The sequence below is a fragment of the Larus michahellis genome, chromosome 2 (assembly GCF_964199755.1).
Source record: "Larus michahellis chromosome 2, bLarMic1.1, whole genome shotgun sequence".
In the NCBI taxonomy this organism is placed as follows: domain Eukaryota; kingdom Metazoa; phylum Chordata; class Aves; order Charadriiformes; family Laridae; genus Larus; species Larus michahellis.
This window is the reverse complement of record NC_133897.1, coordinates 2,374,543-2,394,798: the sequence shown is the minus strand read 5'-3', so window position 1 is coordinate 2,394,798 and position 20,256 is coordinate 2,374,543. Positions and strand designations below refer to the sequence as shown.

Here is a 20,256-nt window from a genome sequence, read left to right as displayed (position 1 = left end):
CCAAGCCCTCCCAGGGATGGGATGATGCCAACTGCCATCCCCCAACAAATCCAGTCCATCCTCATGCTCTTGCAGCTCCTGCAGAATCAAACAGTAGCTGGACCTCTTCAAAATGTCACTCCCCTTGCCCTGCAACTTTCTTGAAAAAAAAAAAGGATTAAGCTGCCAAAGAGTCACTACGATAACATGCTGGCAATGGGGAGAGCTCTGCTTTTGTTACACGGAGCTGGCAGGCATAGCGCACATGCCGCTCCCAAAATAATACCACTGTGACCCAGCCACAGTTTCAAATGGGCCAAAACTTTCCTGTAGCGAATCCACGAGCACAAACTAATATCTGCCATACTTCATACTCTGGGGGTTGGTTTTGGTTGTTTTGGGGTTTTTTTATAAATTATTTTCCGAAGCAGGACGTTATTCATTGTGAGCTGAAAAACAGTGTGCTCTGATCTTGCTGTGTAACCGCAGCCGTACTGGATGTTCCTGCCCATCCCCAGCATCACCAGGGAGCTCAAGTCCGAAAAGCTGAACCCCAGCTGGGAGCTTGCTCAAGAGGACAGAAATTTTAAATCCTGCCCTTTTATCAAAATTTCGAATTACGATAGAAAAAAGAAAGGAGAAACTCTTTCCCCCTCCCTACCATGACCAGGAGTTTTTCCTTTCAGTTCAGCCTGCTGGGGTTCTTTGCTTGATTTAGAGGTTTATTTATTTATGTAGAAAGAAGCCAAATCTGAAGTTTCCTACAACTGCAATTGGAGCTGACCTTTCAGAGTTTTGTTCTGGTTTTTTTCGGTCCACTTACAATGCTGTCAATGTCCAGAACTGGATCATATTAACAAGTGCTCTAACCCATGACGGTTTTCTCCAGGCTTTGCCGTGGAGCCTGCAAGGTGACACTGACAAACAAGTTTCTCCCGAGACCCACAAGGTTTGTGCATGTCCCACAGCCGCAGTCCCCAACGCCCTTTCGCACTCCTTACAACCAGCTCCTGCCATCATACACAAGGACGCTGGAGGCAGATTCAGTCACTGTGTTTATGAAGTGCTGTCACCAAGCAGTATGGCATTCGAAGACATCTCATTCCTAGACAGAGGGGGGTGCATTTTGGGGGTGGGTTTTTTTGCAACCACTAAATCAAAGAGAGAGAACATTTTTACGCCCTGCAAGGCTGTTACCTACTAGTCAACGCTAACCAAAAACACCGAAAAGTTTGAGCTATTTTCTTTACCAACATTTTATCTTTTGTTTTTCTTCTCTTTTTTCCTTCTTTTTTTTTATATTATTTTTCTTTCCCCCTCCCTCCCAAGCACTCAGCAGTTATTGTCAGGCTGCTCTTAACATTACCTGGGTTCTCAATAATGCCCTTTTTTATTTCCTTGCTCCCCATTTCTGTTTTTTTAAGTCTGGGTGGGTTATAAACTGGTTTGTTTTTCTAAGATCATTCACAGGAGCAGACTTCTCGCAGGAGATTTTTCAGCAGCGTCTGCCTGGTGGCTGTGATGTTCAGCTGCTTCCCAGAAAACACAATCGATGGATTGTCACTGTTTCTATTCTGGGCTCTGGATGCGTAAGTTTGCTGGAGCAAAGCAGTTTTTGCAGGCTGGAGACTGGGTTGGCTCCAGCTGGGTCGCGGGCTGAGTGCCACCTTCCTTCCCAGCATGATCCCAGTAGGATGGGCTGTGGGGTTGGGCTCTCTTGCACCTGTTGGAGGGCTGGGAGTGGGGCACTGGTCCCCGAGTTGGCCATCCAGGCACCTTGCATGGGTATGGTGTGTGCTTACACATGCGTTGGGCATTTGGATAAAGAAAAACTTCGTAGGGCTATCCATGGGTGTAAACGTTTGCTCATCTATTTATATATCTGCATCTATGTGAGTATTAATTCATATGTACATATGAATATACATACATATGAATATCTGAATATATAAGCGCACAGTCAAATTTCTTTCCTAATACATGTCTATGCACACAAGCGCATACTACATATTTTTTTATATATCTATGCTTACTACATATATATATCTCTTAGGATCATAGAATGGTTTGGATCAGAAGTTACCTTAAAGAATCATCCAGTTACAACCCCCTGTCATGGACAGGGACACGTCCCACTAGACCAGGTTTCTCAAAGCCTCGTCCAAACTGGTCTTGAACACCTGCAGGGGTGGGGCAGCCACAGCTTCTCTGGGCAACCTGGGCCAGGGGCTCACCACCCTCACAGTGAAAAATTTCTTCCTAATATATATTGTATGCACAACTCACACTGACAACAGTACACACACATTAACCCCCAAGCCATCCAGAGAAAACAGAAGTGAGAGATGATAGTTTATAAAGGATCACGATAAATCTGCAATGATGCTTTTAAATCTAGAGGATATGATCTTTTGGATCTAGAGCACAGATCTTTGGAAAAGTTTGATGCAGGTATTCAGCTGGGATAAATCCACATGGGTGCATGCGTGACTGGAGGGGTCTATGCTGATTAACCCCCTGTGGGGAATCAATCCGTGACATGGACAGCATTCATGAGCAAAAGCCACTAAAGGTCTCCTGATCCCTGTTATTAGTGGCAGCAACATACAGTTCCCTGGCTATGGCTATGGGATTCTGGGAAGCAGCTATCTCATCAAAGACAGCTGGGCCGCAAGCTAGCATACCCTGAGCATAGCACGATGATTTCAGTTTAAAGTTAGTTGAGTCCCTCTTCTCCCTGTCTGCTTTTTTTAGCATTCAGATTGCAGATAGGACAGGGGATTGAACAATGCTACATAAAATACATGCATATAATAAGATATGAATTTAAACTCAAGAAGGAAATTTTCTTAGGAAGAAAAAAAAAACCCCAACATTCTGGAGATTATATTGGCATTGCCCTTCTACTGTTATTACATCCATTTCCTTTCCCATATTTCTTTCCACTTCTTTATACTGGCTAGAATACAGTAATTTTATACATATATATATATGAAATATTTTTAGGAAATATACTTTGACATTGCTTTGTTGTTGCTGTTTTTAATAATACCTGGGCTTTAACTAGTCCTTTTGCCACTTGGAGACCTTACAACAAAGTCTAAGTTACTGATCAGTCCTTCGGTTGATCAAGGAAAGAAGATGGAGGTGGACGAGCTCACTGTTAGTCTAATGTCAGAAAGCCCCATAGTTTGAGACCATTCAGAGCTGCAACAGCTTTAGGAGGGGTTGGGATGCTTTGGCACCCAAAGTCCCAGAGCATGTGCAGTGAGATGGACAGGTCTCAGTAGCTTGAGCAACGTGCATGGAGAAGCAGCAAGAGCTCTTCCCATGCTCCTGGTCTTGGTGCAGAGCTAACTGGTTACCCCATTTTTGGCAGGTACCCACTGCATTTCTCTGCCTGAAAATCAGTGTAGATACACTCTGCCTTTCTCTGCTGCCAAGGGGGACTGCTCCATAGTAGCTTTTAGGGATTTATATCAGTCTTACTCTTCTAACACATCAGAACCTTTCATGAAAGCCCATCTCAGAGCTATAATTATTGCTGTCCCCATTTTGCTGCTGGAGCATGTAAGTGCAGAGATAGGTCTTTACCCAAGGTGACTGCTCCCAAAGTTACCATTGGGGGTGGCACAGCAAAGCTGAAGGGCTCTTTCACTTATGAACACTTGACATATGGAAATGTATTGCCCTGGGCCAGCATAGCAAGGATTTGGTGATCCTAGCTCTGGAGCCCCCAACATAAGAAGGACATGGACCTGTTGGAGCACGTCTAGAGGAGGCCATGAAGATGATCAGAGTGCTGGACCCCCTCTGCTGTGAGTACAGGCTGAGAGAGTTGGGGGTGTTCAGCCTGGAGAAGAGAAGGCTCCAGGGAGACTTTATAGCAGCTTTCCAGTATCTGAAGGGCACCTATAAGAAAGCTGAAGAGGAACTTTTTACAAAGGCATGTAGCGATAGGATGAGGGGCAATGGCTTCAAACTGGAAGAGGGAAGATTTAGGTGAGATATCAGGAAGAAATTTTTCACTCTGAGGGTGGTGAGGCACTGGAACAAGTTGCGCAGAGAAGTTGTAGCTGTCACATCCCTGGAGGTGTTCAAGACTAGGCTGGATGGGGCTTTGAGCAGCCTGGTCTAGTGGGAGGTGTCCCTGCTCATGGCACAGGGGTTGGAACTAGGTCATCTTTAAGGTCCCTTCCAACCCAAACCATTCTGGGATTCTATGTTTTGTAAACAGCCTGCCCCTGGGAAGGGATGGGGTGCAGGACCAGGGGGGAAGGCAGAACATATGTGGCTTTGCTCCACCCAGGGAACACCCACTAACGTCTTTTTCCATCCGGTCAGCACAGACACCAGGGAAAAGTGAACCCAGGCACCTCTGTCTAAACATTAACGTCTTTGCAAAAGTTAGGGGAAACCCAAAGTTTCTGCTTCTATGAAGAGACACTTTTCCTCCCCGCCCCCTTCCCTCCTATAGCTACTCTCAACATTTTTTCCCCTTCTCCAAGTTAAGATTTAACTGGTTTATGAGAAAAATAAATGATCTGTCTCTACAGTCCGGCTTTCCAGCAACTTGGGAAAAGTTAGCACTTTGGCCAGGGCCTTCTGCATGCTGTGAGCTGTGCATTTAATTTAAATTTAATAGTTATTGCACGTTACACAAATGGCGATTAAAACCATATTGATTGAGGTTTAGCAGCTATGTGAGAAATGCAGATCTTATTACAGAGCTGCTCCGTATCCAGCGTGTGCTTTTAATAACTCCCTGCTCATCAAGGGGCAGATTGGAGAGAGGAAAAGGAAAAGGCAAGGCTGGGAGGCACCAGCTGGAGGGATGACGGTAAGGCTGAGGGTCAGGCGGCTCTCACTCGCTTCCCACCTCGGGCACACACGCTCATAAGCATGAGATCTCCACACCGATATTTTGCTTATTTCCCATCTATAAATCAAAGAAAATCTACCTTATACACAACTACAGACATGCAGACAAGCCTACAGAGGCCACATCCACACCACGTGCTGGAGAAGGAGACAAACATGTTGGCTGAGATCTCAGAAGATAAAATTCCATGGCAGGATGCATTGCCGTAAGGGTTTTCTAGGTCAGGACCTGCTGTATCCTAGTTTGTCTGAGATAACGACTGAAAAGGGAAAATGAACCAGGAAAATAATAACTGCATTTAAATCACCCTGCTGAGAGCAATGCAAACCCTTTCGAACCAACTCTTCACTTTTGCACAATTCTTTGCTTTTCACAATTTGCACAATTTCTGTGCTTCACGTGGAAGGGAAAAGCAGGCTGGGAAATACTGCAGAGACAAGGGGTGTATAAATATCAAGGGAGACAGATGAAAATGTGAAAGGGGTATGAGGGGAAACGTAGAGGGAAATTAAAAAAAACCAGACACATTTGCAGAAAATCTTACTTTTGATGATTTCAAACAACTCAGTAAATCTGGGCTACCCTTGGGCAGGGTTTACCCAATGCCACAGCCTTTTCTTCTGCATTAGGGAAATAAAGTTAATAGCATTTAAGACCCTCTACAGAAATCACCTCTTTTCTATGAGACACTAAAGAAAGTCACGTTCAGAAAATCACACTGTGCTCCTGGCTCTTTGAAATCCAGATACAGACTCAGAACTCTGCACATTTTGCTTCAAATGCTCCAAGGCCTGAGGATTCAGTAATGTCACAACTCTGAGTTATTTCAAATAAAAAAAAGCACATGAATCTTGACAAGTTTTCATCTCTACATCCCTCAGACCAAGCTGAGCTGTTCATAGGTTTTGTTTTGTACGTCCCAGTGCCACGGACATCAGACATTGCAGAAAAGCTATTTTTTAGCAGCTGCGTAACAAATACTTGGAAGAGGAAACTGCCCAGAAAAAAAAGAATTAAAAAAAAAATAATCATACTACTACATATTTTAGGGTGCCACTGAACAATTTCCAAATTTTCTGAGAAAAAGTCATTCGATTAAGAATGAAAACAGATTTGGGGTTTGTGTTCTACTTGATGACAGTTTTAGTTGGAAATGAGGGAGAAAAATTCTTCCAGATCAATCAAAATGTTCTCTTTTGCCCAAATTGAAGTAATTTCAGCCATTAAAAATTTCTGGGTATTTTGTTTTATATAAGAAGAAAATTAATAGCTGCCTCAGATTAAAAAAAAAAATCTAAACAGGGAATTAACTAAGAAAAGCTGAAACTTGTAATTTTCTTTATCCTTTTCAGATTTTTTTGAAAAGTCTTTGCAAAATCTGTCTAGATTTGCAAAACATTCTGGTACTACCAAACTGCACTTTTCAAGTCTCCCCAGAAAAACAGTTTTATGAGAAACGTCACGCAGCTCAGCGAACAAGAGAGATATACAAAGATAGCCAGACTTTTATTGGCCAAGAAAATTCATCTGGAAAGCTCCTTCGATTTCCAGTGCTATTCGGTTTTGGCCCTAAGCATGAGTGGAATATACCACAAAGAAACCCTTTTACTGTGTTTTAATGCATGTTTGTTCAATATCTTACTATTTCTTCACCGTTCTGCATCCTGGCCTGAATCTCTTGGGCATCCTTTCTTTGGGGATACCTCCAGCCCCCAGGACTCGAGTCATCCCACATCCCCTCTTCTGATGATACATTTCACTGGGTCAAGGACAGAGGTTGTTTTCTATTGTTGAAATTCCCTTTACGCTTTCAGGCACTGATTCATTTCTGTCAAGCAAGCTGCCAAATTCAAGTCAACCTGGGGCCATCTCTTCCGAAGGGAGGGACAGGAGGGAGGAGGGACAAAGATGCTCTCTCTGCTATTAAAATCTGCTCCACAATGGCCAGCCTGGCTGGGAACATCCTGTGCTTCCAGAGTGACTGGACTGTGATAAATAAAGGAGAGAAAAAAAGAGCAGAGCTGCCTTTAGAAATTTGCTACGGCAGCACAGCATTTTAATTATGCTTATCTCTGGGGTCCATCCAGAAGTACTGAAGCAAATTGCTAATCGGGCATTATAAGCATGACCATCACCTGATTTTAATGGGCAAGGCAGCATGTCTCAGCCACCGAGACACGAGAAATACCTGTGGTGGTTGCATACAACAGCCTCTCACAGGTGGGGAGGCTTTGGAGAGGGAACAGAGATTATGTTGACAGCCCTGACAGCATCCTCTAGGTGAGTTTCCCCTCCCCGTGCACATTCATGTGTGCGCAATGTGTAACATCAGACCTCTGCACCTCTTGCTGCTCAGAGAGCGTAAGGCAGGGCAGGAGAAAGCACCATTTATGGAGGAAAAGTTCTATGCCTCAGACTTTTTCTGTCTTGAATTTGGAGGGGGATCCCTCCAGAAGGATGATCCTCTTCTAGATTCCACCCAAAGCAACTACTTCCCACTATGACCTCAGTTTTTTTCCTAGGAAGGACCGGTGGCTACTGAGGTTGGATTCCCCCCAGCTTTGAGGGGATGACGGATCGGGAGGATGGGAGATTTTCTTTCAGACATGGTAGAGATTGCTCAGGTTCAGGATCCTGCAGATCTATTTTCCATGGTCAGTCCAGAACCAGGATTTTGGAGTAGGTCCATAACTTCTTTTACAGCAGGGCCTTGGGCAGAACTGCTAAAACTCATCAGCCAATGTCTGTACTGTGGAAAAGTCCCCAAACTGTTAGAAATCCAAACCAGTGGAGCTGTACAGCACCATACAAACCAGTTAATTTTACTGGCTTGCATCCAGGCACAGTCCAGCTCTGTCAGTGCTCTACTGGTGAGCTCCAAGTTTTTGCAGTTCTTGTTAGCTAGGGCACAAAAGTGAGCTGCCAGGGCTCTTCACTGCATCCAGGTCATGGCTTGAGTGTCCCTACTCTTCAGTGGACCCTTTTCTCTTCCACTGCTTTATTTGATCTATCTTAGAGGCTCATCTTCACGTGAAATAAATGCACTTCTGAAAGTGCCTGTTTCTCTTTAGCAACTGTATCGGGAGCCTGAAGAGACTAGCTCAGCCCTGAATATCTAACTTGGAGATCCCTGAAATAAAGCAGGTGGATCCCGCTTTTTTTCTTCATTTTTTTCTCTCTCATTGGGCCCAAAATGCTTTTCCCTAACCAAAATCTTTGGCCTCACTAGAGCTCATCTGAGTCAAAATCTATGTATAGGATGTCAGATGAGATGATTAAACAGCCTTAAGCTCTATAAAAGAAGTACTTGCCACACTCGGTGTCACGAAATGTTAATAGATCATGAAGGAGCCTTTGGCCTTCTTCACTCATCCTCATGTTTTCAAGTTGGTGTAGGCTGAGCAGGGCAGAGGACCCTGGTTATCCTGGTTATTCCAATTGAATAGAATTTTTCCTATTTTATTCTTTTCTGGTTCTTCTCCTGTGCCCAGGCCTAGGCTATCAGGGCACTTTGGTTCATTAGCTTTCTAGAGCAAGGGGGCAGTGGGTCAGGTGGTAATTAGTTGTGGAAACTCTTTAATAATGCAATCCAAATCTCCAGTGGCTTTCTGCATTTACCTAGATAGTCCACTAAGACCTGTGCTTGAAATAGCAACTCAAACTTGTGCAGCCATAGGTTTCAGGATGGAGCTCCTTTTTCTTCACTATAACCTGCTGAGATAGACATCTCATGTAAGCTAAATGTCTATGTTCCCTCCTAGAAGCCAGGCTGGGCTTTTTCCACTCTCAAATAAAGATTCATTCCATCTTAAGAAAGATATCTGGTATTTAAAATAGATGGCATCTGAAATCTTCCTCTGGAGTTACAGGAGTTTGAACCATTATTATGCTGAAAAGGGAGTTGTCTCTGTGCATCTGAAGATATTTTGCCAGATCAATGCAATTTTTGAGCCCATACCTAAGAGGCATTTGTCACTTGCTAAACTAAAAATAAATCACAGTAAGTTCACAAAAGTTCTCACACCTTGCCAGAGAACTGGTCCATAGCAAGAATGGTGAGTCAGAGGCAAATCCCATAAAATGCAAGAGGAAAAATTTCCTACTGACTCCAACGAGCTTGCAATGGGGTCTCTTGTCTTTGCTAAACTTTCAGTCATTTTTTGCCTGGGGCCTCCTCACTACTCAAATTTCTCTGTGCTTGAAAGGCTCAGGAAGAAACAATGGAGAGAAAGAGGCCCAGCATGGGCTTGGTTTAGCCTGGCAGGTGTCTGCCCACTTCAGAAACCTTCAAATATGTGAGCACAGGAGGGAAATTGCTCTCTAAAAGTATTTCTGCTGAGATGCACTGTAGGCCAATAATAATAACGGTGATAACAATGGGAATATGTAGCACCTGGAAGGAATGAAATCAAGGGAAAAAATAGATTGGAGAGAGAAAAATGAGAGGGTGTTGGGAGGCTGAACACATATGGTGGCCACCTTCAGCTGTCTTGGTGCCTGATCTTGGAGGCTCAGGTATAGATGTGTAAAGAGTTCCCATGTCATCCTCAAGGAAGACTTGGCCAAACTCTCAACAAGATCTAACATCCTGACAGGTTTTAATGTGGGCAAAGACCCGCACCGCCCCCACATCTTACTAAAACATACCATGATTTGTTCTTCCAAGATGAATATATGTGTACACTGCATGGGATATACAGACAGGCTTTCTTCTGAATCAGAAAAGCCCATACTAGTTCGGATGCACTTAGTATGTCCTGGGTCATCATCTACTCAAAGAAATGGTCTCCACACTGAATACTGGGATGCCTTGCATGGGTGGCTCAGGGATAGCTCTGTACCATCTTCTACCTGATGAACTGTTGAAATAGCTGTGCCTTTCTGGTGTAAAGCAGGGATGAAACAGGTTGGTGAACAGCTTTGGAAACACCTGCACCAGAGGGAAGGGGTTCTTCAATATGCTGAGATTTAAATCACAGCCACACTGGGATGTCCTAACCTTGGCCTGGCAAATGGCTTTTTCTGGCAAGAAAAGCCCCCCTCTTTCCTAAGCAACCCCTGTTGTAACGTGCTTTCCATTGGGCTATGTCATAAAGGACCTTACACTCCTGCCAACCAAGGTTACCTGCTGCTGAGCCTCACACGCCAGAAGAGATGTGCTCCCATGAGCTCATCCCCTGTTTCCCTCACACATCTAGATAAAACACTTCTTTTGCGCGCTCAAAATCTCTCTCAAGTGGGCTGACACCTCAGCTTTTTAATCACAAAGAAGCCTTTTTGCCTGCAAAACCATTCACCCCTGTACTACCCCACACACACCCCGCCCCTTCTTACAGAATTCAGGGATGTAGCTGAATTCTTCTCTCTGAATAAGAGGTACATTCAAAACCTCTCACGCAACTACAAAAATTCAAGAAATCAGGGCACACACCCCATGGCTACTGATTGCACACACAAACACCACAAAAACATGACTACAAAACCTCTGTCTCACACACGTAGGCACAAAGGTGTCATATACTGCTTCACCCTCTCTTGCACACACATTCATTACTCCCATAAACCGAATTTAATACATCCACAAGTTTAATAGAGCATTTTTTTCTCTCATGCACACTAATGCAACACATTTACCCGACAAGCAAAAATCCTTTTTATCCACAAAGTAACTCCTACTTTTTCCTTCCCCCATCTAAGCCCTTCTCGCAGGTATGTCCACTATTAACCCATATACATTTCTCCCACATTCAAGCTCACTCTGAAATAATCATTTCGGTCCCTTCAGCCCAGAACAAATTATTGAAATGGGATTTTCCCCCATGAAAATCAATCTATCTCCCCCCAGCTGCCTGCCTGTCGCTCTGCCATTGCACTGACACACGCTCGCTGTTTCGAAGATGACCAGACAAGTCCAGCAGGATCTCATCCTTCCTGGTGGTGCAGGATGCCTGCGTATTTCCCTCGTGGCCGCTCCCATCCCAGATGCTCTTACAGTTTTTCTGGCAGAAAAAAGGGAAGGAGCTTTTCTTTTTTAGCATCCCTGCACATGTTCGGAAGCCTGCAGGGCTTTTCAGGGAGAACAGGTTTCACATGGCTTCAAGATCACAGTACTCCACAGAAATAAACGCTGACTGTTTTTTCCCCAGGCACCTATATTACTGCATGCTGCTACAATAAGCATATCAAGTGATGACAAGGGAAAATGTGCCTATTAAGGATAACTCTATATGGTAAGCCATGTCCATTCCAGGTCCTCACATACACCAGCTGTCTCTGCATGGCCTTTTTGTGCCCAAGACTCTCTGGACTTTGAGCATACGTCATCCCAGCTAACTTTAGCTGCTGAAATGTTGGCACCCAAATATCTGTCTCATCTCCCCCTATCAACAGCATCTCCCAAGGGTGATTCAGTCCGTCCCAATATAGGTGTTTAGCCCTACTGCAAGGGACAAACCTCTAGAGAGTTTCTCCAGGTGATCTGTTTAAGATCAATGATCAACTTTCAACTTAAAGCTAGATGAGTCAGTCCCATTTTCCGTGTTCATAACAATAAAAGATGAATCTTGGTTTGCATCAACCTTAATCTTTCTCAGGAGAGTAGCATATATTTCATGTCAAAATGGGTGTGTCCCCCCCGGCTAAAAGATAGCATTCAGGTGGAAATGAATTAGATATATGGAAAAGACAGTCTTCTTGCTACAAAATCTCTCCAGGACAATCTGGTCCCCAAAGTAAAGGGGTTCAGGAGCCATTCTAGAGAAACACTTTCCTAAAAAAAGACTTCCTCATGGACTCAGCCAAACTCTTACAGAAAATAAAGACAAAATAAAAACCCATAAAACTCTTTTCTCTGAGTTGCAAACAACATTAAATCGCACCCGATCTACTTTGAAAATTTCTAAGTATAGGATCAAATCCTATGGGAATGTATATGTGAATAACATCAAAACTTTAGAATAACTGCATTTACTTAAGGAGACGTAGCTCACATTTAGGTTGCTGTAACTGACATCCCAATATAAACCCAGTACAGATTGAGACCATGAAACAGCAAAAGAAAGACAATGGGAAAATTTAACATGATGCTGGAGTGCAAAATAAGGCTGTTAGACCATTATCATGACAATAGACTATAACAGTAAATAAAAATGAAACAAGAAATACTTTTCCTTTCCACGGAAATATTTTAGCTTTGAGACTTTTGAGTGTCTAAAAAAAAAATAAATGAATAAATTCCAAATACAAAATTGTGCAATGAGGTCTGAGAATAAATATTGATAATTTGAGACATCTCCATCAGGAGATGCATTTTAATCATTTTTAACATTTTGTTTTGACACAAGTTTGTTTTCCTCACCTTTTTTCAACTATAGATTATCTTCCACATGAAAACAAGAACAAGTTTCACCCTGGAATGCAGAAATGGGATGTTTGGAGAATTTCAAAACTCATTAAAGCATTTTTTTTCAAATGTTGTACAATGATCTAGGGAGGTATTCTGATCTACACCAGATGGCCTGAACTCCACCAGAGCTAGGTTTATGAAACAGGAAGCAGTATATTTGCCAGACCAAGCCCTTGTGCACAAATAGCTTAAATTTTGACAAAAGCGTTTTTTGATGAAAAACATTTAATTGAAAAATTCCCAGGAAAACTTCTCCAGACAATATCATCTCCCCTTGCTAAACGTTTTGGGGAAAAAAATACCCCAGACACAAACCATGCATCTACCAATGCTTTCCCTAGTCCAGATTGTTATATAGCAAATAGTGGAATATTCTCTGCAAAGATGAAGAGATATTATGACAGGAGTACTGGATTTACTTATTTTTTAGGAACTCAATACATATTTTTTAACACTTTAAAAACCATAAGATTCCATAATTGCAAATTGTGCCGGAGGGAAAAATAAGAATTTGCATGAATAAGTGTGCAGAGTGAGTAAGTTTTTAAAAAAATAAAAATGCAGAAGTTAATTGGTTTCAAATCCTATATATTTGGTAATTTTGAGACTGTGGTGACCGCAAAGATGAATCACTGTTTTTTGAGTGGCACCAGTTTGTGGTTTGTCTTTTTTTTTTTTTTTTTTTAAATTACAACTCATCTCTTTACTGGACTTAGCTGCCCTTCATACCACAATGTCAGAGTAGCCCGGCTGGATATTACCACAATGTCATGGCATCCCATCTGAAGGTATCTGTGCCCTCAAAAAGACTTTATTGCAAATGCCCCCTCCTCCTTTTACAGTGCAGGAATGTTAAGTACAGAGCTGTTAGCAGAGAGCTGCATCCCACCACGTACCACTTGCCCAAGGTCACAGTGAAAGTCCTCTCAGAGCGCCACACTAACTCTGGTGTCATTACTTTAAAAACTAGCCCCAAACCAAATTCCTTTAATCCAAAACCTAGCCCCAAAAGCTTTTTCTTGATATAGTTACAAATGATTGCTTTTATATTCACGAGTATTTAAACTGAAAGATTCACAAGGTCTTTGTGATTCAAGGCGGGACAGAGCCATTTCAGTGACTCCTTTGTTAGAAATCCCCAGCTGCGGGTCAGTCCCATGTGGGAGAAGAAAATGATTTCAGCAGCCCGGGATTTATGAGCCACCCCTGAGACCCGCTGCAGTGTGCTCAGGACACATGCTGAGGAGTAACATATTCCCTTTTTCACATAGTTTATGAGAAGGAAATTTTACTTTTTTTAGCTAACAAGAGAGGGTTCCAGAGACTTTCATCCCTTGCCTCAGCTCCAAGGAGCTGGTCCCATGGATGGCTATGGAGATCTCTTTGTTTTCCTCTTTGGCATTATCTAGTCTTGTCTCATGTCCTCTGGGCTCACCAGAAACACAGGAGATCACCAGGACTTCCCTGTTGCTTGCCCAGTTTCTTGTGAAAAACACGAAAGAATCTGGCTGCTTTAAACCAATCAACAGAATAATGCTGATTTACACCCAGCCATTGCCTGGCCCAAAGTCCCATGAGAAAGAAACCTGTGAGATGCGGCAAAGCTCCTCTGCTTTTCCGCAAGAGCAATGCCTTTTCCCAAAGGACAGTTCCCAAAGGACAATGCCTTGCAAACAAATCCTGCTATCTCTTGCAAGTTCCCTCTCTCATGTGGTATTTACTGTGCAAACAATACGGGAAAGCTGTTCCTAGAGATGAGTGCAGGGGTCTCTGACATTGCCTGCGAATATGTGTGGTGCAGAAGGAGCAAAGGGGAACTAGTCATTTTTAGATCTTTATTTGTTTATTGCATTTTTGTAAGTCAAGAGGTCACCTTTTGATAGTCCATTTCATGGTCATTTCCATAGGAATATACTATTTCTTTCTCCTCATCGTTCTCTGTGAGAAATTTCTTTTGAAATAAGAGTCACTCTCAGATATCAGCTGAAGGGTAAATTCCCATGGAAAAAAAGTGTTTGAAATGGAAACAGATCTCAAGCATCATTTCACTGGAATCACCTACTTCACAGCTTTAAAACCTCAGTGTTTCCTAAACTTTGGCAGTTCCCTGTCAATGGGGTAGTTCACTGAAATGGCAACAAGATGCCAGTTAGGCAGCTCAGGATTAGAGTAGTGACCCCAAATTTTCCTAAAACCTATTTCTGAAATGGCCTCGGAAACCTAATCTTGTTCTTACATATTTGAGCAAGATTTCAGCAACACCTGCTGAAAACAGCAGTGTTTCTTTCCAGCAGAGACTTATTTAAAGGAGAAGGAGTAGGAGAAGGCTCATGCCGTTTAGAGGAATTCTTGGGGCAGAACCTGAATAGCAAGTAATTCAGGAAACCTGGATTTTTGCCCAAGCTTCTCTCTGCCTTCCAAAACACAAACATAAGCAGGCAGTTGCTTTGCCATTCAGTTGGGCTTTTCTAGAGGTGTCACTGGCTCACTTTAAGGAAGGCCCAGGCTGGTGGTGTCTACCAAAGTGATGCATTACAGGCAGAGAGAAATTAATCCAACCCATGCTCCAAGCCCACTCCAAGCCTACCACGAGGCCTTGGCCGTTGGTTAGTCAGTGGTCAGCCCTGAGTACAGTCAAGCCTTCCTGGCATCTACCTGCAATATTGCCTGAAGAGAAGCAATAAGTTTCCCACCAAGGTCAGTGAAGCTTGCACACAATGAAATTTGCTGCTTTGGGGCTAAGACAAACAGGTCTGAACATCCTCAGATAAAACAAGATTCAGCTTTTAGCTTCTCTGTTCAGCATAGCCCTCAGTGACTTTGCTCCCACTCTTACTCTACCTGTGGCAATTGTCTTTGCTACTCACTTTCTGCTCAAAACCAAGAGCTACTATTTGAGAACGTCATCTCCCAGCATTGAACACATCACCACCAGAACCACCACCAACCCAAGCCCCACCAACCTGCCAGGTCAAAAGGTACATACTTTGATAGACGCTGGGTTAAATTCAACTTCTTTTTTGGGTTCTGGTTCTGCTGGTTTAGGTGCTGGTTTGGGTTCTTCCTTCTTAGGTTCAGCCTTCTTAGGTTCAGGCTTCTTTGGAGCCATGTTGGTTTGCTGATGGGCTGCTTTAGAAAGGGAGAGAAGGAGACAGACAGACAGACAGGAAAGAGGTGGCTGCTGCAGGATAAATCACCAGTACCCACAGGTCTTTATCTCTGTCCAGTCTCTTGAAGTCACACATTGTGTCACTCTGAGACCTGTCACATGCCAGAGCTTACAATAGGGCCACTGCTATAAAAGGACAAGACATTTACCCGGCTATTTTAGAGCCATCGGATACGGCATTGTTATGAATTAGCACTTAAATGGAAAGAGAGTTTGAGGATTTTAGGGCTGAGGCTGGCGCTGGGTCAAACATTTTTAGTGTTGGTGTGCATGGTGTACGTGTACAAGGGGGAGGTTGGGTTACAACTCAGGTCCCATGGATGGGTTTTATCCTCCCCATGCTGACATGTTCCCAGCTCACTTGCTGCAGAGCTTCTCTCTTCCAGGCTGGATGGCACCCCTGGCCTTTGTTATGCCTCGCTTCATCAAAAGACAAGCAGAGGTTTATATATAGACATGAAGATGAGGTTATATGGGAGGCTGACCATCAACATGTCAGCTGGTGCAGGGGAAAATCCATGCCCTAGACCACACACTGATCTTCTCCCGGGATGGTGGAAAGCACCAGTATTGCTTATAGCAGAAAGCATCTAACGAGCAGGAAAACACATGCACACACACACACGCACACACACACAGAGGCTACGGTAGCACTGGGTGTCTGTAAATACAGCCTCATGGCTGAGATTTTCCAGACCATTTTAGGGACTTGAATGTCAAATTCCTATTAAAATCATTAAGATAAGGGTATCCATTTGAAGCCTTTCTAATCCAAACTTTATTTTGATTTAAATAACCCCCCTTCAAAGGAAAACTAAGTTAACAGTTTTCAGATCTGTATTTGCTTTTGTCATTTTCCTAAAACAAGAGGCCACTCTCTGAGAAAGTCTTTTCCCCTTTGCCTAGATTATTATTTTTTTCCCAAAAAAGCCATCATCCACTGTAACAAGAGAACCACCCACCAAATCAAAATGTACTTGAAAAGGCTATCTGCTGGTGTTTCAAATAAACTGGATCATAATTCTCTTCTTTTTTTCCCCCTACTTACTATGTCATCCTCATAATCTACCATTCAGACCCCTTTAAGACCTGCTTTTCCCAACACCACCATCAGCTTGACCCCCGCCCCGCCTCAGTGCCTGCCTCTATGCTCTCTTCCGTTCTCTGGGTGGCTCTACTGGAAGAGCACTCGTGTATTATCCTGCCCAGCTGCTCCCAAATCACAGCACATCCCTTACTGGTAGTATAGCAGCAGCTTTGAAGCACAACCTGAATACTAAGCAGAAGGCTGGCCACCCCCATTAAGCTGCTGTCTCCACCATGGCTTCAGCAAGTGAAAATAATTGGGAATCCTGGAGAGACTGGAGGGAATGGAAAAGGGCTGAGCTTTGTGTATATACACCACAGTGTACAGTTCCAGGTCCTACCTGAATGAGAGCCTGCTTTCTGATTCCAGGTTTGAGGCAATGCCACACTATTTACTGCACTATTTATTAAAATACATCCCTGCAATCTCATGATTATGACAGAAATGGTAATTTGTGTTTTTTGTGTAATGGGAAGCAAATCTCATTCCTCTAACCAAAGAGGGCACTTCGGAAACACTGTCTATGACAGGAGCCCTAAGCTGCTCCTGACCAGGCTGACAAGGTATTTTGGTGTTTTGGTGTTTTGGTGTTTCAGTGTTTCAGGGACAGCCTGGAGAACTGCATTTTTCCCTGCAGCCTGACACCTTCCCTGAAATTTGACTCTTGTTCCCTCCACAGAGTTGGTAGTAGAGAAGGGATGCGTCTCCGTGAGAAGTAGTGCAGAGATCTATCTGCTCACTCTGACCAGACCAGACTCTAGTCCTCTTCAGTTCACCACAGCCACAGATCCATTCTGATGGAGCCCACCAGGCCCAATCCATGTTTAGTTGGTGACCTGGGGAGGAAGTTTCTGACAGGAGCTTACCAACACATTGATCTACTCACTAAAGCAGTGCAGCCAGGGGAGCCGTTCAGCTTCCCTAAGGTAAAAACCTGCTTTTGGTCTCTGGGTTGTAGGGTGGGATTTGTTTGCATTAGAGATGCAACAGAGATGCACTAGATGATCCCACCTGGCCATCAGCTGCCATTGCAGAAGGGCCTCAGTGTCCTGTAGGGTCTGTGCCATAACTGCATACCTACCAGTGCCATACACATCTCAGATACCATAGGGTATCAGAAATGGCTCTAGAAACACTTATGTAGGCAACTTAATTCCATCCCCTGTGAATTATTAAATTTCAGGAGACTCACACAGTTCTGGAGAGGCCATTGTAGGCAGAATCATCTCAAATGACACCAGATAGTTACTTTTAAGCAACTGAGTGAAGTGATAGATATCTGCAGCTGAAATACATGCATCACCCTCACACTGAATATATGGATTCTGGTGACTGTGATAGGAGCCCACCACAGGAACCCACCACGTGACCGTTCACATAAAGATATTTACATTGTAGACAACTAAATTAAGTGAAAGGAACCCTACTGGGGCTGAATTCCATCTTCTGATATTTCCTTCATATTGCAAAGCTCCAGAGTAGAGGTTTTTCTGCAGGTTTCTATTTCTCATTTGCCCATTTTCTGTCCAGGGCAAAAAAGAATGAAGTGTGGAAAGTATCTGATGTATCCTGATGATCAGAATAAGCAATCTCTGCAAACTTTGCAAATTGTAGATATTTCTGCAAAAGAAATAACTGGAATCATGCATTCTTTTCATGCCCTGTAAGAAAGTTTTGCTGCATTGATTTCTGCATTGAAATGAGTCATGGCTGAAGAACTGTAAGAGCTTTCTACAGATCTGAAGAAATACCAGGGAGTAATTTCACCATGTTCCCCCACTACAGACTTCTCGACTGACACCGCAGGGGCCAGCACAGACCCAGAAAATCCTGGGTTCCGCTAATTCAAAGCAGCAAAACTGCAGTGCAAATTATTGTGTGCTCTGAGAGCAGCTGTAACCACAAGGACAGCATCTGAACAGGCACCAGCCTAAGCACATAAGTGTGTTTTACACAAGGTTTGAAAAAGCCACCAGGTCTTATTCCTAAACTGGGAACAGCACTGGAAAATATCAGGCAATTAAGATGCCAGCAGCAGCTCAACAGCAGCTTGGGATCTTGTCACCTCCACCTCTGCGAGATAAGAAGAGACCATAATAACAAGGAGAGTCATATTTCACCTTCTCTTCCAAATTCCACAAATCAGCCATGGTTGTGGGATTAGTTGAGGAGGGAGGGATTCCCCTCAGCTTTTCACTAATAAAAAGATGTTAGAGAAATAATAGCAAAGATGATCCAGAAAGGTGGTTGAAAGCTCACCTCCATCTGATTCTCAGCCAAAATTCAGGAGTCATACTGTCATACAAATACATTTTTTATATATTCATGATAAAATATATTCATGATACAACTGGCTCGACACAGGTCACAGAAAAGATCCTTTCCACTTCTGTCAAAATCAAAATGGTTGCAGCATCCTGACACTTTTTGTAAATTGCAGGTTCTGCCTGGAAGGAGAGGCTTCTGGCAATGCCAAAAAATCCCAGTCAAATACTTTGGGATTTTATTCAGTCTCCTACGTCTCTGTTCCTCTTCTAGACTCATGGCATGTTCCTTCCTGACTTCTGCTTACTTTAATTGTGTAGACCTGTCAATGACCAAAATACCCAAACAGATCAGCCTTTTCTCCCAGCTTCAGGTGGTTCTTTGCTTTGTTTTTTCAACACAAGGTAGCGTAGATGGCAGGAAGTAGCCCCATCTGTCTGATTACTTCTTATATGTATGCTTATCTTTATTTAAATATACAATGTCAAGGGAAAAACAGGGAGGTACAGTATGAGTTTTAAGTATCTGCAGGGCTGGCTAACCACTGCTGGGTGGATGTCTTGGATCAATTCCATGGATTAAAGATACTCCAATGCCCTGTAAATCCTTCTGCAAACAGCCAAATCAATGCAGCTAATCTTGCCCTAAATCCCCCATTCATCTCTTCCATGAGGATCCCTAGAGTCCCAGCAGCTGCAAAAAAAAAAAAAACCCTGACCAAAAATCCCTCTTCCTGTTAATAGGTTTTGAAGGGCAGGGGGTGTGCGGGGGTTGTGCTCTTCAATTTTTTTCAGTCATGCTCACAACAGATGTTAGCAGCAGATATAAGTGACAAAAAGCTATTCCAGAGTCACCCTAGAGTCCTACATGAGAGACTGGGCTAGCTGTGAATTTTCTAAAATTCTCTTGATCATCGGGGTATGATAAGTTTCTCCTGAGAGATGGACCGGGATCATCTTCAAAGAGAAGAGAGCTCATCAACACATTTCCCACCTGAAAAAAAATGGATTTAAGAACCAGAAAAATAAAATAAAATTAAAAACAAAATATTCCAGCCAAAATCTGAATCACTTAAATTTGGGAGTATTGCCTCAGTGTCTTATCGTTCTCTGGTCCTTGATAAGTCTGTCTGTCCAGTTTTACTGGAATCATAGAACAGCCCAGGTTGGAAGGGACCTCAAAAGATCATCTGGTCCAATCTTTCATAGGAAAGGGATCCCAGATGAGATTATCGATCTTACTCCACTTACTGCTATTTGCCACACTCCCCCTCGGACCAAGTAGAGGAGATTATATAAAGAATGTGAACTGCCTCTTTCTGAGGAAAACGAAGAGCTGGGACAAGTTAACGATTTTCATGAAATATTGTTGTGAGATGTTTGAATTTAACTATTTTGGGCCAAAACGTATCAGTTTTCAGATATTTGACTTCTCAACAGAATAATATCCCCTGCCCCCCAAGTAGGTTG

The 20,256-nt window shown here is 43.2% G+C and overlaps 1 protein-coding gene across 1 annotated transcript in view; it reads right to left on the bottom strand.

The window, feature by feature from the left end:
• Positions 1–15,819, bottom strand: part of MYL3 (myosin light chain 3) — a 37,507-nt gene extending 21,688 nt beyond the window's left edge. Inside the window, exon 1 of the mRNA XM_074573873.1 lies at positions 15,253–15,819. Within this exon, the coding sequence (XP_074429974.1) occupies positions 15,253–15,375 (123 nt within the window). The 5' untranslated portion in view covers positions 15,376–15,819. The remainder of the gene's footprint in view (positions 1–15,252) is intronic.
• Between the last annotated feature and the right edge of the window lie 4,437 nt (positions 15,820–20,256).